This window comes from Semicossyphus pulcher, unplaced genomic scaffold (assembly GCF_022749685.1).
Source record: "Semicossyphus pulcher isolate SPU_LCO1_2020_fin unplaced genomic scaffold, fSemPul1.0.p SCAF_23, whole genome shotgun sequence".
NCBI lineage: Eukaryota > Metazoa > Chordata > Actinopteri > Labriformes > Labridae > Semicossyphus > Semicossyphus pulcher.
The window spans coordinates 16,168,553-16,191,040 of NW_027211697.1; the positions used below are offsets into that span (position 1 = coordinate 16,168,553).

At 42.8% G+C, this 22,488-nt stretch overlaps 2 protein-coding genes across 2 annotated transcripts; both read left to right on the top strand.

The window, feature by feature from the left end:
- The first annotated feature begins 264 nt into the window (after window positions 1–264).
- On the top strand, window positions 265–3,962 carry coil (coilin p80). The gene is made up of 7 exons (XM_069674263.1): window positions 265–515; window positions 693–1,674; window positions 1,922–2,011; window positions 2,397–2,444; window positions 3,138–3,207; window positions 3,306–3,394; window positions 3,522–3,962. Exons 1-7 carry the CDS (start codon window positions 265–267, stop codon window positions 3,573–3,575), a joined length of 1,584 nt encoding a protein of 527 aa, XP_069530364.1. The 3' UTR covers window positions 3,576–3,962.
- Window positions 3,963–4,769: 807 nt separating this feature from the next.
- Window positions 4,770–21,417, top strand: rab11fip4a (RAB11 family interacting protein 4 (class II) a). Its single transcript, XM_069674262.1, has 15 exons — window positions 4,770–5,032; window positions 9,693–9,780; window positions 9,878–9,969; window positions 12,744–12,907; window positions 13,470–13,631; window positions 13,743–13,877; window positions 15,166–15,201; window positions 15,331–15,439; window positions 15,944–16,047; window positions 16,249–16,389; window positions 16,587–16,668; window positions 17,344–17,481; window positions 17,556–17,702; window positions 18,219–18,362; window positions 18,447–21,417. The coding sequence occupies exons 1-15, from the start codon at window positions 4,880–4,882 to the stop codon at window positions 18,561–18,563; spliced, it is 1,812 nt and encodes a 603-aa protein (XP_069530363.1). The 5' UTR covers window positions 4,770–4,879; the 3' UTR covers window positions 18,564–21,417.
- Window positions 21,418–22,488: the final 1,071 nt, after the last annotated feature.

Genomic DNA, 22,488 nt, shown 5'->3' on the forward strand with positions numbered 1-22,488 from the left:
GTTTGTCATCTTGTAGAACGAGACGGTAATGTTTTAAACAATTTAATTATGTAAGTGAAGAATTAAGCTAAAATGTATATTATCATCCTCATTAAATAGCTATGTTATAATAAACCTTTTAATCAAACTTTTTGTTTTATAATGATCCTTAGGATGCCCGTATTACGAGACTTTTATTCTGAAAACTAAGATCGGAAATAGAATTATTTTTGCCGGCGGAACACGAGCCGTGTGTTTTGGTTTGAGTTCGGTGCGGTAATCATCATGGCTGCTCACAGTAACAACTTTATCCGCGTGCGTTTACACTTTGAATACCCGCCGCCGGCTGTCGTTGACTGCCGGATGTGCTGGCTGCTCGTGGACCTGAACAAATGTCGCGTGGTGGCGGATCTGGAGAGCGTCATCAGAGACAAGTTTGAGTTCAGCAGGAGAAGCATCCTCAGCCTCTTCATAGAGGACTGCTACCTGCCGCACACCGAGAGCATCTACGTGGTGCGGGACAACGACAGCGTCAGGTGCGAGTGCTGCTCATGTATTGACGTGCTATAGCCTGCTTGAGCTTTACTGGTGATGAGTTCATGTGTGTATGTGTCGTTGATGGAGCTGATATACTTTAATCTATCTCTGGGCATTTCTGAAAATGAGAATGAAAATTTAAAGTCAAGTTGTTGATTTGTATTCTTGTTTCTCAGGGTGAAGGTGGACCGCCTGGCTCAGGTGAACGGTCACAGCAGCTCTCCAGCTAAAGAAAGTGAAACCTGCAGGAAGAGACAGAGACCCACAGAGGAGGATGGACCAGGAGAAAAACTGAAGAAGAAAAAGAGGAAGAAAAGAAGCGAGGAAAGCCAGGAGAGGGAAGCAAAGCAGGCTGGTGCTGATGAGAGGAAAACGAAGTCACAAGAAAAGCGTGCAGAGAAGAAGAAAAGAAAGGAGGAAGAGGAAAGTGCCCCCGCTGTCACCCCCAAACCTGCTGCTCCCACCAAAAAGACCCCAGCGAGTGTCAGCCAGCCGGTTAAAAGCACCAAGAAGCCTCCAGCAAAACCACAGAAAGTCTCGTCTTCAGACTCCAGCAGCAGCAGTGAGGAGGATGAAGCGCCCAAAAAAACTGCTTCCCAGAAACCCAAGACCCCCTCCTCCACCCCTACTGCTTCCAAGGTGCCTCCACCCACCAAAAACACGCAGAAAAAAACAAACCTTCCTTCATCATCCTCATCAGACACCTCCTCTGATGAAGCAGACGTTGTAAAAAACCTGCCAAAAAACAAACTTTTAACCTCCACAAGCCCCAAAGGAAGAGTAAATGCTAAACCTCAGCAGGTCTCTCCTTCCCTGCAGCCCACAAACTCTGCACAGAAACCGTCTGTGGGCGCCACACTGGCCCCTAGTGTTAAAACGGCAGAGCCTTCGAGTTCAGACAGCGAGGAGGAGATCCAGCTGGTTATCCGACAGCCTCTTCAGCATGCTCAGCAGCTGGGCCGCGGCGTAGGGAGTCAGCCCCCCTGGAGAGGCCGTGGTCGGGGTAGAACCAGCCGTGGTAGCCCCACAAATAGGGGTAGGGGTGAGGGAAGAGGGGGCAGCAGAGGGCACAACAACAGCTTTGAGTTCAACTATAATGGAGCCAAGGAGCCGTCCTACCAGACTGATTCACTGACCAACATGTCAGTCGTCCTCCAGGTTAGTCTTCACCTACATGTCATGATGAGAAATAAGTGTAGTAACTGCAAGATGCTATCATTTTGATTTAGCTCTGTTACCACCTCTGCTGCTGGTTTAACGGTGGAATAACTTCAAAGGTGTAACAGTCCAGCCTTGAGCGGGCTGTGTAAAAGAGCCTTATGGTTACAACATGGTAAACTAGTTAGCTGGACATGCTGAGGTTTGAACAGAAGAACATTGTTTTTCTGTGCGTCTCTGTTTGTAGAACGGAGCAGAAAACGCTCCCAAAAAGGACTACAGCTCCATGCCCCTGCTGGCCGCTCCTCCACAGGTGGGCCAGAAGATCGCATTCAAGGTAAGACTAGTTTGGTTTTATTAGCTACAGTGTTAGCTGTGTTATGCTAACCTGATTATATTTGTAGCCTTGATGTCGCTGACAACAAACAAACAAACTGACAGAGGAGCCCCTCTTCGCACATGCTCAGTTCATTCTATGCTCGATTTTTGCTTTAAAACAGAAACTTCAAGTTGAAGATAACTGAAATTTGATTAGCAGATTTAGCTAAATGTAATAACATGAAATTTGATTTGATTGATGTATTCTTGCAACATAAGACTGCAGTTTGAAACGTTTTGCACATCTATAAGTAGTATTTTAAAACGTCCAGTTTATGATCTTTTGTGAAAGTCGAGATGTAAGATTCTCTTTTTAATCTCTTTTCCTTCTTGTGTGTTCAAAGCTGCTGGAGCTAACTGAGAACTACACACCTGAGGTTTCAGAATATAAGGTGAGTGTGATCACTTCTGCTGCAGGAATCTAATGCGGGCTTCACACTTCTTGTAGATGATCTCTCCAGATGTTCCTGTGGTGTGAGGGATGTCAAGAGTGATTAAACTTCCCCTGCACCAATTATCGTAAATATAAAACATGTTCAATATTTACGATCTGATATCCTGTTGTGTGGGGGGGAAACCCCGAGGACAGCCGAGCACGCTCTCTGTGGATCGTCCCGTGGAACCAAACGATAGCCAATCAGGAAGCAAGCTGACTGAAGCAGGAAGCAAAACAACCGCAGCCATGGCGACAAAAGCAAACGTGCAGCATAAAGTAACACGTACAGCCCGTGTTCACGCGTCACCAATTCTTCCTGCCCTTCGTCCGCCATGTTTGTTTCCTCTGAAGTCTCGTTTGAGCTTGAGAGGTTTAGTGAGATTTCCAGCTGTGAGAGTGGGACTCTGGTTGTTGGTGAATGAGTCTGTGAGTGTGTGTGGTGTGCTGTTTGGCTCACATCGTTGCTCCCCGCACACTACAACAAACTGTTCAATCAGTCCTTATCTGTCGTCGTGTGTGGGCTCGCTCACATTTTACTTTCTGTTTAACTTTACAAATGTTTGTGTGGACCAGGCTTGAAATGCCACAGGACGTCTGAACGGTTCAGTCATACCTGAAAACTGACCCCACATGCTGCTGTTCATTTCAGGAGGGGAAGATCGTGAGCTTTGACCCGACCTCCAAACAGGTGGAGCTGGAACTACTTAATGCTTTTCAAGGTATAAATCATTTCACCACCAGCACATACAACATTAATAAAAAAATGCGTTGTTCAAAGTTATTATAGCACCATACTGAAGATGTGTTTCTCCCTCAGCGCCTGTCGAGCCCGGTAAGTTTGACCTGGTCTATCAGAACGCGGACGGGTCAGAGAGGGTGGAGTACGCTGTGTCCAGAGGCTCTCGGGTGAGTCTGAGCATACAGCTGCTGTTATTAATAATCTCATAATAATAAAACTTTTAAGGACAGCCTGTCTCTCTTGTTGTTGTATTAGTGTAATAATAGTGACAGTAACATCTTCACTCTCCTACAGGTGACGGAGCGATGGGACTCCCTGCTGGAGCCGAGGCTGATCCTTCTCACCTGACAGCCTGAGCACTGATCTTAAATGAGCCTTTTTTATAAAGCGGGAGGAAGGAGTGATCGTTTCCTCTTACTGGTTTTATGTTTTGAACATGATGTGACTGTGGATATGAGTCGAGTGTAAACTGTTTTTCTAATAAAATGCTGCATAGAAATCTGTCGTATTGTTACAATGTGGATTTGTTCAGTTTTATGGAAGCCCCTTTCTCCAGGAGAGGAAAGAGATGGTGAGTTTAATTAGTAACTACTAAGTTGTAATGTTAGGATACACAGAATGAGATCCTGATTCTAAATTATGAGGACAAGTTTAGATTTAATATACGAAAAGATTTGAAATATGTAACTCACTTGCTGTTTATATTTCATTATTGTAATTTAGATTTTACAGTTGATACGATCAGGAAAGCAAAATTATACAGTGCTGTGTCTGACATTAAACAGTGACTCTGCAATGTCTTAATGTATCATAACAAGATTAAATCAGAACTTTACTGGCAAACTTTTTACCTCTCGTTTTTACTTAAGTTAATTATATAATAAATATAAATAAATACGTAAATGTTACATACAAGTTTATTAAAATCCAAATTGTTGGCCTCATCGTGCACATAAACTTAAATATGTCTGTATTCTATGCATAAACAAACTATATCAAAATATCACTACACCAAACAATATATTTTGCTCAATAATAATGATAATAATAATATAATAAACAATAATATTATTGTAAATCAATGCATATTTAGTATTTAGAGTACCATGCAAAAGTATTTCAAAAATATGACTCATGTATTTTCAATGTTACAGTCTCTGATTGTTGTAACTGTCCCATGGGTTGGTGTTATTTGCAACATCCAACTTATTTTATTCAAATAAACATTGTGAACGATGTCATATCAAATGATTTTTAAATGGTATGGATAACTAGCGAACATATGTAGGTCTTATGTTTATATATTTGGTTGGTGTAGTGAAAATAATCTCTGAGTATAGAGAGAAACCTGAGAAACATAAAAAGTGTTGCATCCGTCCCCTGTGTCCCCTACTTTGCTTTTAGTAACACACCTGGATTATTAATTAGCAGCTGGCTTGTGACGTAATGCCTCGTGCCTCAGTCGTAAATCATCGCGTTTTTCCGTGACTTCTCGCGCCTCTTGAGGAGTCGACGCTGCTTATGTCACAGCAGCAGCAGCACCAGTCAGTCCGGCGGAGCTGAGGACGGCGATGAAGAGGATGATGATGGCCGCCGCCAAACCGCGTCTCTAACAGTCACTTCGATTGGGAATCGTAAACCTTCGATCGATCATGGAGGGACGTGTTTTTCCAGACCAGCAGCAGCTGCTCCTCTTTCTGAGGAGGCTGAAGGAGGTTTTCGACGTGTGTGACGAGGATGCTGACGGCTTCATCCGGGTGGAGCACCTGGTGGACCTCGGTCTTCAGTTCGGTCAAGGAGACGAGGTGAGAGCAGGAGGGCTAACGGTAGAGACGGTTAGCTTCTTTGCGTGTTTAGTGTGTATTCATGAAGCTGTGTCGGTCAATTAATATTCATACAAGGTTAATTAATTATCATTTTAGACTGAGGGACCTTTAGAGGCAACCTGTCCTACGTTTTAAATGTCACAGGTGTGCTACAGAGGTGCTAGCATTAATGACTCATTACTGACACATTAGCTATTAGCATATTTGCTGCTAATACGGCTGAAACCAACCTGATGTGTTTGCTAGCTCCTAATCCCTTTTGTCCCTGTCCATTAGGTGTCAGAAGCACTTCAACATTATATTTAAATACTTCAGCTTCTAGAACTACAAACTGTGATAGACATGTTGTCTCTCTTCAGATAAAATTATCAATAGCAATAAAGCTAGCTCTTTGGGGTTTTATAATTGAGTCAAAATTAGCAGTATTTTGACCTGTGTGCTCATCATCAAAAATTATTTGATTTATTAAATGTAAAGTTTTTCAGTCATTTACAGATTATAACCTACAGTCATACACAGATTATAGCCTACTGTTTCAGAGGTGTCTATCACTTTTACATCTGCAGATGTTTTAGGCCTCTGTGGCTAATTTTGCAATTCAATAAGCAATATTAATACTGCAATATAATATTTGATTGCAGTATTAATGTTACATTTGGATGAGGTGCTGTCATTTGATTGGAATAACTTTATTAACTGGAAACAAACATTTAGCCTGTCTGGTAATATTACTAAAAAATATGTTTCTTGATGTAAATATTAGAAACAGACGTTTAATATGGGCTAATCACTGACATTATATAAGACAACATGAAGAGACTTTATATCTGTTTAAATTAGGATGTGACCTCTCCCAGCTGGGCCTTTGACTCAGAACTGCTCTGCAATATACTTTAAAATTAGGGCAATTATTTCCTGTGAACACTTAATAACAATCTCATTCTGTTTCATTCTCAGTGTCAAACGACACAGGATTTATGTTAAGGTGTAGTTGATAGATTATCTCCAAATGGACTCTAATTATATAAATGTTGTATCTGACGGGTCCTTTCAGGGCTGACAGTAGTGCCAGCTGTGGGGTCAGTCCAGTCACAGGCTTCTCTCTATATTACAGAACCAGGGGCGAGCACACTCGCTAATCTACAATATTACATTTTAAGATTTGGAGCCAAATGTGGAGTCTGTCCGTCCTCATTAGTTTAAAAGTTCTGGCTGTTTTGTTTTTGGAGCGATGGCTGCAGAGAGACGCTCTGATCTGTTCCAGAGAAGAGTCTCTGTATAATGAAGTTAAGACACGTATCGAGTAGAGCTGCCAGTTAATAGAAAGAAAATTAACCCCAAAGTCTCTGATTTTTCATTAATCATGTTAGTGATTTAGTGTGATAGTTTTAAGTCGACCTGTCGAAGATTATTAGCTTCTTCTATGTGACGATTTGCTGCTTTTCTTTGTTATGACAGTAAATCAAGAATCTGTGGACTGTTGGTTTGACATAAGAAGCAAGATAAAATGTATTTTTTCTTAACATCACATAGACAAGAAGAATTAGTAATTAATCGTGAAAACAAAGAAAGAAAAAGAAAGAAAATGTTAATAATCATTAGTTTCAGCCCTGATACAGAGGACTTAAATGAGACTGAAGTCTGACCCTGTTTATGTCAGTGTATTCTGTGATAATTGTCTGCAGACTCTATGAAATTCGACCTGCAGAGATGTGATTTTAAGTTATTTATTACAATCAACAACATTATGCAATTCATTTTCTTGCTCATAGTGACCTCATGTCTTGTGGAGAACACATTTTCTTACCGTCCCTGTTGGTGTGTTTAAGTTAGCGCTGACGGCCGACGTGTCAGAGGAAGCTCTTTCTGCTAACGCTGAGGTTTTAGGAACACACGCCTGTCAGCAAATCTTAAAACATTTGGTTTTAAATCTTCTATAAATACATAAGCAAAAGGTTTCTTTTTTATTGCAAGGCAAAAGACAAAACAGGTACAGAACAACACAGGTGAGACAAGAAAGAGTCTCAATATGTGTGCAGCTGCAGGAACACACAGAAACCTGATGAAGCTGTCTGCATGGACCCTTTCTGATGTATCCCCAGCAGCTGCATGCTTTTTTAAATCAAGGCCAGAGGCTGCCTGGAAGAAATTAACTTGACATAAACATTCATTCACTGTAATGGTTTCAGATAAGGGCTAAAGCTCATTCATACAGAGGTAAAGGAGTTCATCGTTGGAATAACGTCACAGCAGGTTATTTCAGGACGTCTGTAAAACACGAGTAAGAGAAAGAATTCAGCAGTGGAGGGTGCAGGTTAAATCCTGGTAGAGTCCCGGGTAAAAGCTTTCTCACAGTGAGAGTAGATTTTCCTCTAAGCTGTCATGGCGGCTGAGCACCCCGAACACATCACTAAAAATAACTCGTCATACTCGGAGGAAGCTTCTTCTGCTTCTTCCTCATCTTCCTCCTCCCCATCACGCGGCTCCTCTCATCTCTGTGTTCCTTGTCGCCATGGGGACGGGAGCTCCACGAGGAGTCTGCGAGCCGATTGGTCGGTTATTAAGCAATGATCCGCCTGCCTGCCGGAAACAGCCAATCAGAGGGAGCTCACTGCAGCAGACCGGTGTTTACATCTGTGTGATTTGGGAAATGGGACAAACAATGTTCTTTGAATCAGTTTGCATGGTGATTACTGACTGCTGCATGGAGTATAAACTACATCTTTATTCCTCATGTTTATGCACACACACACACACACACACACACACACACACACACCGGGGGGGATTTTAACACGATATAAAATGCATTTTCACAGAACGTACTGAGGAAACTAAATGTTTGACTGCACCAGCTTTACTTCTTGTCTTAAAGGAGTCAGCCATGTTTTGCTCATTTGAGCATCACAGTACAGTTTGTATTTTCTTTTTAAACTACAGTTCTTATTTATTATTCCCTCTCATGAAAGTATGCAACATTAAAGTCGATGTTTAAATGTGTTTCTGCTCATTTAGACAGCGACTGATTAATTTTAACACTACAAAGATCTGCAACTCGTCTGTAAGTGAATAAATACTGATTTATATATTGATTTCCTTTTCCCAAAATGACCGTAACATTGTGCAGTGATCCAGTTAACGTTGGAAAGGTTTACTGACGTTTGACCAGTTTTTATTTTAATGTTCAAGGAATTTAAATGTAGTTTTAGTCTTAATCTCTTCCTGGAAATCAGTTGGTTTAAAGTCACGTTTTAGTCTTTTTGTGTTGAGTTAGTTTAGGTAAGATTTAGTCAGTAGAACTTCATGTAGTCTTATATGAATCAGTGTTTTAGTCATAAATTTCCTAGTTAAAGAAAACATTAATATCGTTGTGAGATGGGTCACAGCAAAATACCTGAGCAAAACACACTCAAAGACGGATCTTGAAATATGACGAGTAACGTCCGAATACAGTCAATGAAAAGTGCATTGAGGTGAGCTGCAGTGAAGGAAGAGGTTTTAACTTTGTTCCAACAAAGATGCTTCGTATTTAAGGTCAATGAAATGTTAAAATTATGTGTTTAAGGAAAACATCCAAGGACAACGTCAGTGCAAGAAGCAGCTGTGCACATGCAGATTATTTAACCAGGAAGTCGGTTGAGATTGAGTCTGTTTTCTGATGAACACCTGACCAAGACATGACAGCAGTTACAGGTTAAATAAAAGAATGAAATCCAACATAACAGACGGGCGATACAGATGTGAAGCATCTACAGTAATATTATACACATGCACTAGGTGAAGTCGGACGTCCCTGAGGAGCACGTTTCAGTCTTCAGGTAATAATAGAAACTCGTGTGTGAGATCTTTACATGGATCATGTTGTACTCAGAGATTAGCGTACATGTGTTTCTGCCTGTGTGACATTTAAGACTCTGTAGGTGTTTGATGTTAACCTGATGACACAGGTGTGAGGTTTAGCAGCACAGCAGGCTGACATTTATATTAAAGCCTGTGTGATGATGCTCCTGGACGTGTGACTCTGTGTGTGTGTGAGATAACATTCGTCACACAGCCTCCCTGTAGTTACAAGAGGGTCATTTTGATTTATACATCCGGACTCAGGAACCGTCTCACCCCAAAGCTGAAGTCATCTTTAAATCCTGTGTTTGAGCAGAAATCCTCTAAAGTGTGAGCGTCGGAGGAAACGTCACATCATGTTTGTGTGAAGAGGAGCTGATGCAGGGGCAGAAATGACATGGTGAATGACATGGTCAGCAGTTCATCGAGCACGCAGGACATGAAAGCAGACACATCTTTCTTTTATTAAAGGGGAAGTCCAGTAGAAGGATCCCTACAGAGATAGACCTTTTTGTTACAGAGGAAGGTGATTGTTTTAACCACACACAGACGTTACATCGCTCTCTGCACACACACCAGACTCCATTCAGAAAAACACTGATTTAAGCTCACAGAACACAGGAGCTGCTGCTCTTCTCCTGCCTTGATTGTGTGTTTTTACCCTTGTGGTTGTACTCTAACACCACTGCTCAGCTTCTCTTCTGTTGAGGGTCTGGCTGTGACCCTTTTGTGTCCATATTGAAGGGGTCTCCGAGGCTGAGCGGCGACTTGTAATTTGACCGCCGTCTGTCTCTTTCAGGTGAAAAAGCTGACCAGGTACCTGGATCCTAACGCCCATGGGAGGATCAACTTTAAAGACTTTTGTCACGGGGTGTTCGCCATCAAAGGTAAGAAATGTGCATTACATGTAGCTGATGTAACGAGGAGGTAAAATGGAGCGTTAGATTTTTCCCTAATCTTTCTTCCTTCCCGTTTTCCTTCCAGGCTGTGAGGAGATCCTGAAGATGGCCGTCGGTCCTCGAACTGTTCAGCCGTCCAACCAGCCGTCTGTTACCGACAACGGCTACATTTACCAGGTACAGCTTTAGCACTCTAATGGTTCCCTTGGTACACACAAGTATCGCTTTGATATTAGATAAATGATCACGTCAGCTTTGCAAAACTAAATAAACTCTTTGGAAACATAAAAACATTCTGTGCATCACAAGGAGCCGAGATTCTGTCGGGTGAGTTCAGCAGAGATGAGCAGGATTGTTAGGAAGATGGTTACATCATCATTTAATTTAAATTAAAGTTATGTTCTTCAAATCCCAGGTTGCTTTAACATAACTTTACAACTTTCAGTCTCAGTGCAGGGCATAAAAAAATCTAAATCAAAGGAGGAAGATTTTTAATATTTCAACTTTAAAATGAACAAATGCAAAAAAAATCTGTTCCCAACACTCCCTACATTTTATCTCATCATTTATTTTCTATAAATATCAAATATTTATATTTTAGTGCACGACCGCTGTGTCCCCGCTAGAGAGCAGCACAACTGAACGGTTTCTTAGCAACAAGAAAGAAAGAGAGAGAGAGAGGTGGAGGTGTGGCTTTGTCCCGGCAGCAGCAGCATCAGTGTGTTTTAAAATGTGAATGACTGAGCGTGTTTGTGTGCTTGTGAGGGATGATCGCTGAGGGTCCTTCTACCTCACACACACAGGATACGTAAGCTTATTTGGATTACACACACACACACACACACTCAGAATTAGAGGCGTGACTGGTGGCTTTGGGCTGTAGAGGAGACACAGAGGAGCCATGTGGCGTGCAGACTCGGTTGGTAAGATGTGTCTCGGTTCTTACGCGCAGTGATTGTTGTAGAATTATCCTGTAATGTTTTGTTTTCCTCGTCTTCACTTGTTCTTGGTTTTAAATGGCAGAGTATTAAAATATAAATCAGACCTTTTTAAAAACAGTTTATAGAGATTTGAATTTCACTGCGTCCGAACTGTAAAGGACAAAAGAATGTACCTGAGCTAACCGAGCACCTTTTTAACAGAAGAGCAGAGGTGGTTGTTTTTAGAGACGCAGTGTGACACACGTCGTTTGACTCCTGAATCCTGTCTGCTTAAACGGCCTGTGTTAACACTATTAATGAAATGTGCATTATTGTGCTTAACCAGGTAAAAACTTACCAATATAACAATCTGAAAATCAAACATCGTTCAGTCTTATCACCTGTGTTGGCTCTTCATGGACACCTGTGTGAGAGGTAACATCTTATGTGAAAATAATATATTGTTAGATGTTTATAGAACGACTTTCATATTTATACTTTGTTTATATGACTCAAAGGCCATTGAGGTGTGACATAAAGTGATTAAGCTGCTAAAGCTCCAGTGCACACCTGGTCCCCTCACACAGGTGTTTCCACTTCATGTGGCCGATTAGACGCCTTTCTTCTCAGGACTTCCTGTGTGATTGACATCTTCTTCACCTTTCATTGCTCTTATCGGTGCAGTTTGCTGCTGGTCTTTGGGGACTCACTCAGGTGTTTTGAGTGTTTCTAATGAGGGAGACGTTGGGTGGAGCTATGCAGAGATGTTTGTTGAGAGGACACACTTGTAGCTCCTGACAAAAGTAATCCCACCTGCACAGGTAGGCAGGCTGAGTGTTTCTTACTGTTCGATTGTGTGACTGTAGATGATGTTTGATGACTTTTATTTTGGTAATAAGAGATCTGCAGGTGGTTTCCTGTTTTTTTTGAGAAGTGGAGTTTGTGATGCAAAGAAATGGCACAGCTGGTTCCCAGAGAGAGATTTAATCACATTTATCTCTTAAATTAAGGATCTTTAACATTCATTAACTTTTATTGAGCCTCAGGTTTTCTGCTCATTGCATTGTTTTCTGTGTTTGGGGTTTATTTTAGCGTCTCAGAATCTACATCAGCACAGTCTGCAATCAGTTATTCATGTCTGCAAATTAAGATGAGAATTCTTCCTGTGTGATTTGTCATATTTGCATGTTTTCATCATAATTTGCAGAATGTTCTTGCTTACTTTGTTTTCCTGTAGTTTAATGACCTCGAATATTCTTTTCCTGATGGTCAGATTGACTGTTTTGATTTGTTTCGGGTGGATGTAAGGCAAGTTTATTTATTAAGCACATCTCAGTAACGAGATAATACAAAGTGCTTTACACAAGACGACAAAAACAAAGACATTAAAAAGCAAAGATAAAGTATAAAGTCTGGGACATGGACATGGACATACAGGTTTTTTCTGTGACTTATGGGATGTTTTGATGTTTTGATTTTGATCCTTACACACACGCCTCCTCCTCTCAGACAAAAACATGTGTATAATTGATGAATGAAAGCTACAAAGCGACCCTCAGAGGCTGCACTGTGTCGGCTGCACTGTGTGGGAATGGATGCTTTTATGTGTGTCAAAACAAAGAAAATAGAAATCTCTAGAAAAAGGAAATCACCTGTCCGTCATTTCAGGTGTAAATGTGTAGGTGTGTGTGTGTGTGTGTGTGTGTGTGTGTGTGTGTGTGTGAGATGGGTTGTGTGTGCTGCTCGCCCTTGAGTCTCAGTTTGGTGAAGCCAGACAGTCATGTGCATTATTCATAGCACGCAGATATCGTGCACGCTGCGTCCCTCTGTTCCTGATGGATCAACCCAGGAGACCCTCTCCACTTTAAAGTGCAGCATCAAAATGTTTCTGCTAGAAAATAATCAAAGTGATTTAATGGCGGCATTTTATGCAAGAGTTTAATTAAGAAATAAATCACAGCTTATTATAGGAAACGACTTACTGACTTTATTTTTTTACACACTAATGTTTAACTTTGTTTGTGAGTGCAGAACGGTGAGGCCAAGCTGGGTCCTCCCATCATCATGTGTACGCGCTCCTACCCAGAATGCAGTGCGTACGGAGAGGGTTGTGGTGCCGATGGGGAGTGCGACATGGACAGCAGCACTGAAAACGCCAACAGCTCCGACTCATTGCACCCGACACGGCAAGACAGGTAATTTAGGTATTTTGAAGCGTAGCTACAAAATGATTTGAAATGTATTTAGAGTTCTTCAGCCTGCAGCAGATGGCTGCAACATAATCCTTGATGGGTCAAAGGTCGTCCACTAAAAGTTCTTGTTGTTTCCACTGACAGGTTCAGATTGTTATTCTAAGTGTGTGACAACATGACAGAAAGGATCCCTACAGAGATAGACCTTTTTGTTACAGAGGAAGATGATTGTTTTAACCACACACAGACGTTACATCGCTCTCTGCACACACACCAGACTCCATTCAGAAAAACACTGATTTAAGCTCACAGAGAACAGGAGCTGCTGCTCTACCGCTGCTCTGACCTGTTAGCTTGTTTGAATTGTTGTACTGTGTGTTACACAAATATTGGTGGGATCCAAACTAACAATTTAATTCTCCAAAGTGACACAACAACACAAACAAACTGAGTAGTGAAGGCAGCTGCAGATCAGTCACTTGTGTTCTTTTAGGTAAAGTTAGTGTTTTTGCCAATAGAGTCTGGTGTCTTTGAAGTGATTTGATCTTCCTTCTCTGACTCTTAGCCGCCTGAGTGTTTCAGCGTCTGCGTCCGTCATCTCCGGGGAGGAGCAGTTCGAGGACTACGGTGAGGGGGAGGACGTGGATTTTACCCCCAGCAGTCCTTGTCCCGAAGAAGACTCCAGAACAAACGGCTTCTCAGACCTTGGATCCTCCCTCCCCTCCAGGTTGGTGCTCTGACGATCAATCACAAGCCCTCTTCTTCTGCCACATATATTTTTAGCACAGTGATATATTTCAGATATTCTGCATCGTGTTGGTGTGTTGTGTGTTTGCAGTGCTGGTCAGACTCCTCAGAAGATGCGTCAGCTGTATAACAGCGAGCTGCTGGACATCTACTGCTCTCAGTGCTGCAAGAAAGTGAATCTACTCAACGACCTGGAGGCTCGACTCCGAAACCTCAAAGCCAACAGGTAGAGGGCACTCTTATTATGTATTATAAAGACTTCAAAATAAGGGGCATGAATAAAGACGATTACAAACGAGATATATCCACACACACCTTTCTTTTTTTACTACAGAGCAAATTTAAAGTGTTTAAATCATTTGAAATCCTTTCTAAACCTGAAAACAGGAGGTCTTTTAAATCTCTATTCACTCCAGTTATTAAGATATTCACCCAGAAGAAGGATCACATTAATCTTGACACAAATAGATTTAAATTTCCAATATAAAGATAAATAAATGAGAGTTTACAGCACACAGACGCAGAGGCAGCGCAGGGACCAAATGTTGATGGATGCTGCTGCCTCAGCATCGCCCTGGTGTCAGAATGCTCACATCCACATAATCCATCCACCCAAACCCCACCCTCCTATTCCCTCCTTGCATCAGACGCTGCACCCACATCAAAGGGTGAGCCTGAGCTGTTGCTATGACAACCACATCCCGATGTGATGGGGAGGCTGGATGCAGGTTTTTGTGTCTCGTTTTGAAAGAAGCAACGCCACTGCAGAGAACAAACGCACGGCAGGTCGCTAACGCCGCTAAATTCACACTCGAGCTTCGATGACATCATAGACATTTTAATTCCCTTTATAACAGATGATGTAAAAATCCTGTGAAGAAAAATACAGCTAGGTCCGCATAGTCGCCTGATAATAACCTTAACTTGAATGGATCAGTTCGCCCCAGGACACTGCACTGTATAAAATGATGGACACATGACAGCTCCCTAAAGTGAAGCCCAACCCTCTCTAGCGCCCCCTGCTGACTGGCTGCAGTATAGCTCATAAAGCCCGCCTCCTCCATGTTAACAGATGGGACATGAGTCAAACTATAAAATCAAAATACACGTCAAATACATTTTTCTCCAACATGGTTTCTGTCATTATAGTTAGTTCTTATGCTGATTTATGTCCAAGTGAGAAGTTTACTTTTAATTAGTTATTTGATGCTATAAAAAGGGGGCGTGGCCTTATGATTGACAGCTCTGTTGACAAATGGGGCTCCTGCAGCGTTCTGTTCCCAAGTAGCAGAGTAGAGGAGGAACGGCGAGAGGAGACGTAACTAACACTAACACTACAGTCATTGAACTTTCCATCAGCGTGAATATCTGCTTCAGACCGACACAAGAAGCTGTGTTGCCTCCGAGCAGCAGCAGTGACCGTGTTGTTGACGTTACAGTCGTAGTATCATTAGGGAGGAAGAATAAAAAGCCGTGTTGCTGTTTATTAAAGATGATTCTCTCTCGTGTTTCAGCCCGAACAGAAAGATTTCCAGCACAGCGTTTGGACGGTGAGTGACCCGACCCTCCTACTAATGAAACCACTTCAGAGTGCGTTTACATGCTAAGAGATGTTTGAGAGGCTAACGATGTCCTCTGTGGCTGCTGTGAGTGTCTGATGTGTCGTGTCCTCCCTGCAGTCAGCTGTTCCAGGCCAACCACAGCGTGTTCGGCTCCAGTCAGGGCAGCAGCACAGAGGATCTGTTCACGGACAGCATCGACTCGTGCGACCTCGACATCACAGAGAAGGTACACACACACACACACACACACACACACACACAGAAACAGACGTTACGTCGCTCTCTGCAAACACACCAGACTCCCTCGATAAAAACACTGATTTTAGACATTTATTATTAAAGGTGTGATTTAGCATTCAGTGCTCCTTTATCATGTCCTGTTTTTCAAGGTTGGTTAGTTTTTTAACAAAGGACTTTATTAAAAACATTAAATAAGTGAATTACAAGATAATTGTGCAGCTTTTTTTAATCTGCAAAGTCCGACTAAAACTGATGACCTGTCTCCTCCTCGTGAGAGGAAATGCTGACGTGCAGCACAGCATGTTTAAACTGGTGGAGACGAGCCGACAGCCGACTAAACCTCTTTATGTTTGTGTGTAATGTAGCGACACGACTGTGTGTTAGGAGGAGCTGGCAGATACATGTACCAGTGTACCTCATTAAAGGGGTTTGGACATGTGGAGTGTCTATGATACAAAGCATGAATTAAAAGCTGAGTTGTGTCCCTCAGGTGAGTTACCTGGAGAAGAAGGTGACCGAGTTGGAGAGCGACAGTCTGGCAAACGGCGACCTCAAGTCTAAACTCAAACATGAGAACACACAGCTGGTGCACAGGTAGGAACACACTCTGAATCCTTCTATTAATTCAGCTTCAATCTTGGCGTCAACTCTTAAAAACGATTATTTATCTCTTGTAGGAAAAGTTTCAGAACCAAATTCTGTCTGCATTTAAAATCATCAAATTAAAAGCTGTCGTATGGATCGCTCTGTAGCTTGATACAACCTCGCTGCGAGTGACGCTGTGTTTGATCTCAGGGTGCACGCGCTGGAGGAGCAGGTGAAGGATGCAGAGACGAGGGCGGATCAGAGTCTGGAGGAGGAGACGAAGAGGCACCGAGAGACGTACAGCAAGATGGAGAGAGACAGGAACACAGAGATAGACCTGCTGTGTAACAGGTGAACTCCTCACAGACACACCTTTTATAACTGCCCTACTTCAGCTTTATTTAAACTGTCCAAACTGCACGCTGCCGTCCTGCTCTCTAATGTTCCTAAATGTTTGTGTCCTTGTGTATCTGTTTTCTTTTCTCTGTGTGTGTGTGTGTGTGTGTGTGTGTGTGTGTGTGTGTGTGTGTGTGTGTGTGTGTTTACAGGGTGCAGCTGTTAGAAGAAGAAAACGGAGACATGAAGTTAAACGTGTGCAGACTCAAATCTCAGACGGAGAAACTCGACCAGGTGAGCCTCACATTCACCCAGAAGATGAAGCAGTTTGTAGGCCGCCAAGTTGGGTCGAACTCTTTTCACCTGAAGCTCTACCTTCGTTTTCACGTGGTGCTACCTTCTTCATACGTTGATGCTGTTGCTCTGACGGGCCTCCTCGTTGGTGCTTTAGTTTGGTAATGTTATGGCGGTTTTCCTCTGAGCCTTTGTGCACTCAGGAGGTTGAAGAAGTCGGCTGTGTTGCTTCGGGATGCAGACACGAGTCTCTCTTTACATGTGATCTGTTATTTCCCTTCATCTGAAAAACTTCCAAACAACAAAAGACGATGTTTTGAGGAACTAGCTCTTCTCCTTCTTCTCCAGAGATTCGCTTTCGCCTCGCCTGTGCGTATTAATGTTACTCTTCTACTCTGGACTGCATCATCCAGGAAGTTTATGCACAGACGCACATCTACAGGGTGTAAGCCAAAACGTCTCAGTGCTCCCTGCTTAGTGGAAACTCCACTACGTATCAAATGAAGCACTTTTTGGACGTCAATATCAAAGTCTGGGAGGCAAAAATCTTGATCGAGATTAATTAGACTATTTGTGAAAAGTTATTATAACTTTCAGAAATATGACTACAAAAATAAGACCGAGAGGTTGTTAGAAAAGATGTCGTGGTGACTTCCTTCCTTCTTCCTACTGCAGGAGAAGCAGAGGATGACGGACAAGCTGGAGGACACGAGTCTGCGGCTGAAGGACGAGATGGATCTCTACAGGAAGATAATGGACAAACTGTGGCAGAACCGCCACGAGTTTCAGAAGGAGAAGGAGGCCATGCAGGAGGTAACATCGCAGACAACAGATGCACACCACGAGGGAAACAAGAGGCCTCATTTAATCACATCTTTCCTCTGCAGCTGATCGACGACCTCAAGCGGGAGCTGGAGTATCTGCAGTGCTTTAAGCTGGAGATGGAGCATCCAGGGCAGGGCAAGGGGCTGTCTGAGCTGAACGCCCGGACCAGAGAGATCGAGATGGAGCATGAAGTGAAGAGACTGAAGCAGGTAACACGTGAACACCTGTTCTTCTGTCCTTTCTGTTCCCTACAGGTATTCACAGAGGGGTGAGAGTCCACAGAGGGCCGTGCTAAGAGTGGACGACAAACATGGAAGTTAAAGAGCTGAGATGGGCCTGATTCAAGATATTAGATTCTAGATTCTTTGTACAGATTTAATAAAGGAGGCATGACATGTTGGCACCTCACGTCTTTATGCTAAGCTAAGCTAGACAAACTTTTCCTTTAAATTCTAAGGGTCAAATAAACCATGTTTACTAAAGAGAGGGATTCGGTTCATTAGGTGTGTAGGAACATTTTATCTACTTGCAGCAGAAGCCTACTTTTGGCCAGAGCTGTGCAAGCAATCCCTGTTTTCAACCTTTGTGCTAAGCTAACTAGCTGCTGAATGTAGCCTGGTCTCATTTTACTCACAGCTAAAAAGCCAAAAAGAACATTTCCCAAACTGCTTCTATAGAGAATCTGTTTCTATGTGAGATGCTGAGTCGTCTTTCTTCCTCCTCAGGAGAATCACAAGCTGCGCGATCAGAACGACGACCTGAACGCTCAGATTCTCAGTCTGAGTTTGTACGAAGCAAAGAACCTGTTCTCCTGTCAGACGAAGGCCCAGTGCCTCGCCGCTGAGATCGACAACGCGTCCCGGGACGAGGTGGGTGTTCTGCTGCCGGTCGATGTAACTCTGATGTTTGACCCGACTGCTCCTCTAACGTGTTAACCTCTCTCTGTCTCTCAGCTGGTGGACGCTCTGAAGGAGCAGGAGGAGATCAACCTGCGGCTGAGGCAGTACATGGACAAAATCATTCTGGCCATTCTCGACCACAACCCGTCCATCCTGGAGATCAAGAGTTAAAACACACACACACACACATCCATGTAATACTGTAGTTTGTGGGTTTTATCATTCCCCGACTATTAGCTCGAACCTTAAAGTTATACTCCGTAAGATTTCAGTCCTGCTTGATTTGGCATCACCCCTGTTGACTGTTTTTACACTACAGTTCCCAGAATTCTGTAGGCAGGAAGTTTACAGTGCAGCCAAACAAACCGCTATTGTCCTTTTTCCATCGTCAACAAGCTGCTGCGGAAACTCAACACTTCTTTGTTGACCCACATTCTCTGACTTTTTCCCCATAAAGCTGCTCAGTGTTTGAAGCTTATATGTAAAGTAGCAAAAGCAGGAACTGTTGAGTCAGCGTTAACTTCATTCTGCTTCACAGTAACTGTTGATTTCACTCTGAATCACTTCCTGTGGATCCCCCGTACATCTGAATCCAGCCAGGGGATCGCAGACTCGTCCTCTAACAACAAAAACAAACTTACTTACCTGCGAGTACCTGAATTTCTGCAGGTTGGTGTCTCAGCTCTAACGCAGTTGTTACATAATCTGAAATCTTCTTCTGTTTGCTCTCTTTCATGGTGAAAGCCTGGTGGAGCTTTATCAGAGCCGATTGTCCCCTGACTTCAATTTAGTTTTATCAAAATAAATAAAAAAGAACATTCAGTAACTTTAAGTTGCCTACGTGAGCCGACTGTGTCACTCAATGTGGAAATTACGCCTCCATCTGTGCTGCTATGTAGCCAAGATGGCTGCCATCGAGGAGAAGACATGTTCAGCCTTCCACTTAAACTTTTGAACTGTTACGATTACACCATCCGGGAACTAAAAATACTCAACTCACATGAACTCAGAATCACTTGTGCAAGAACGTAAGAACACAAGTTGAGACACAGTAACAGAGAGGTCATTGCAGACTGTAAACACAGAAAAACAGGCCATCAATAGAGACCAAAACAGGTTTGACTTCATGTAAATCTTACGGATTATAACGTTAAACTTCTTCATGAATGTCCTGAATGTTCTCACTGTTTCTGACTGAAACTGTTGCTCACACATGTAGTGACACACTGACACGCACACATTATAGCTGCACCCCCACAGATGACAACAACCACGCGCATCGATGAGGCGATGTTTCAGTCACTGTAGAACTGCTGTGCCATGTTTGAGTTTTAGTTTGTCAGCTTCTGATCGCTCGGCTGATTCACAGAAATATTTCTTTAAAAAATATGAAACAAAAGATTTGTAAATGTGAGAGTGACGCAGAAGCTTCTGTTCTTTAGCTTCTAACCCTTTAATTTGGTGTCGACATGATTAATATATGCTGTATGCTAGAAGTCTCGATGCTAACGTCGGTGAGGGACAATCTAGTGCTGTTATAAAAACCTTTAACCAGGAAGAGAGTCATGATCAAGGTGAGCGTGCCAAGAGCAGAAAAAATGTGCCAAATGTTAAATGTTTTACTCTTTCATGCTCAGAACAAATAGTTGAACGGTGACGATTATTTAGAGCTTCTTGTTCCTACAGACAACAGATGATTGACCTCCCCTTAAAGGTCGTCTGTGTAGATTTGGACCACTAGTAGCGCTACGTTTCAAGCTGTTACAGGATGTGGCGGTGCACGCTTCAGCCTGCTCTGCTGCTTTAAGTTAAAGTCACCTGAAAATCTGGAGGAAGTCTGGTCTCGGCTGCAGCCGTGTCAGTAGTGCAGTTACAAAGAGCAAAGAGAGTCTCTCCATAAATGGATGATGAGAAAGACAGAATGATCTCTGTGTGAAGTTACAGCCAGGCTGAGCTCTGCTGGAGTTTTACTCTGCAGGGTAAGACGGAAAGTAACGAGACGACCCAACGTGAGACACACAACACTCACCCGAGTGACAGACTGTGTTTTTGGGAGTCCCTTAGGCTGAAGACAGTCGGCGTTTGTGAAGCTCCATCAAACATTTGAATAAAGAGAATTTAGGACGACAGCAAGCGAGCAAACATGGACGCAGGACTTAATGCATTAAAAAATCAACATCACTAACTTTGTGAGAAAACTCCACCGTGAGGTACACACACGTTTTTTCCTATTAAAGACTGAATGACAAATTCTAGCTGATGTATTTACGGGGATTTCCAAATGATAGAATTAAAGAAGTGTAACAGTTTGTTCCTTCTGACTGAAATAATCCACTCGTTCAGAAAGAGGAAACTCCGTGCTGCCTTCAGTGTCTTTAGGAACGTAGGAGAACTTCTTTATTCCACCTGTGTTGTAAATTAATCTCACCCTAAATACTTTAACATGAATATTTAACTGACATATTTTCACACAAACACCCAAAGTGTGACGATTGTAAGCTAGCCAAACACACCGAGGAGCTAACGCACAGGTGTCACAGCGAGGAGAGCACTTTGTTCAGTTTTGCTCCATTGCACAAAATGTTCACTTTGTGATGTCGTCTTTATTTGCTCGTAATTTTACACATTCTTTGCATTTACATACAAAATATGAAAAATATGATTTGTCATTGTTGTATTTGAGCTTTTTTTATATTGACATTTTCACCTTAGGACACACTGTTTGCGATTTCATACATTGTAAATGTTGTACAGAATCTAGTTACTATTTGTGTGCAAGTCATTCCACTTATTTAAAAGTGTCTGAGAGTTTTGACACAAAATAAAAAATGTGTTGTAGATTATAATCAGTGATATTTAGCACACTTAAAGTGTCTTAGCCAAAGTATTTACCTGGAAGAAGAATATTAATCAATCTGTCACAACTCACACGTGTTCACTTTATTTCTTTGACTCGAGTATCGCACATGGATTTATGGGTGACCAAACTAGATGTGTAAATAAAACTCATCCGCTTTGGCATGAAGACGTTTGACTTGTTGTTTTTCTCTCGTTTTATCACAAAAAACAAAAAAAGTATAAAAATACAAAACAAAAAACAGCACTTACATTTCACTTTTAACTCCTTTATAACCATGAGTCACATTTTGAAGTAGAGGGCCATTGAACAAGTTGCCTTGTTCAACTGAATATATAAACCGACCAGCCATAACATTATGACCACCTGCCTAATGTTGTGTAGGACCCCCAAAAGAGCCCTGACTCATTCAGGCATGGACTCCACTAGACCTCTGAAGGTGTGCTGAGGTATCTGGCACCAAGGCGTGAGCAGCAGATCCTTTAAGTCCTGTAAGCTGCGAGGTGGGGCCTCCATAGATCGGACTTGTTTGTCCAGCACATCCCACAGACGCTCCATTGGATTGAGATCTGGGGAATTCGTTGTCGTGTGGCAGTGTGGCAGGGCGCATTATCCTGCTGACAGAGGCCACTGCCATTAGGGAATACTGTGTCCATGAAGGGGTGGACTTGGTCTGCATCAATGGTTAGGTAGGTGGTACGTGTCAAAGTAACATCCACATGAACGGTAGGACCCAAGGTTTACCAGAAGAACGTTGCCCAAAGCATCATACTGCCTGCACTGGCTTGCCTTTTTCCCAGAGTGCATCCTGGTGCCATGTCTTCCCCAGGTAAGAGACGCACACACACCCGGCCATCCACATGATGTAAAAGAAAACATGGTTCACCAGACCAGGCCGCCTTCTTCCATAGCTCTGCACTTTCGGCGGTGGACGGGGGTCAGCATAGGCACCTGGCCGGTCTGTGTCTAAGCAGCCCCGTACAAAACAAACTGCGATGCTCTGTGTTCTGACACCTTTTTATCAGAATCAGCATTAACTCTTTCAGCTACAGTAGCTCAAACGTTGGATCGGACCACACGGGCCAGCCTTCACTCCCCACGTGCATCAATGAGCCTTGGCCACCCATGACCCTGTCGCTGGTTCACTGGTTTTCCTTCCTTGGACCACTTTTGGTAGGTACTGATCACTGCAGACCGGGAACACCCCACAAGTGCAGTTTTGGAGATGTTCTGACCCAG

Bases quoted from the DNA above. Each gene is read 5' to 3' on its own strand.
- coil (XM_069674263.1), top strand. From the start codon at position 265: ATGGCTGCTCACAGTAACAACTTTATCCGCGTGCGTTTACACTTTGAA. The intron at 516-692 runs GTGCGAGTGCTG...CTTGTTTCTCAG, and splicing joins CGGGACAACGACAGCGTCAG to GGTGAAGGTGGACCGCCTGG. The intron at 1,675-1,921 runs GTTAGTCTTCAC...CTCTGTTTGTAG, and splicing joins ACATGTCAGTCGTCCTCCAG to AACGGAGCAGAAAACGCTCC.
- rab11fip4a (XM_069674262.1), top strand. From the start codon at position 4,880: ATGGAGGGACGTGTTTTTCCAGACCAGCAGCAGCTGCTCCTCTTTCTG. The intron at 13,632-13,742 runs GTTGGTGCTCTG...GTGTGTTTGCAG, and splicing joins GGATCCTCCCTCCCCTCCAG to TGCTGGTCAGACTCCTCAGA. The intron at 15,440-15,943 runs GTACACACACAC...TGTGTCCCTCAG, and splicing joins ACCTCGACATCACAGAGAAG to GTGAGTTACCTGGAGAAGAA.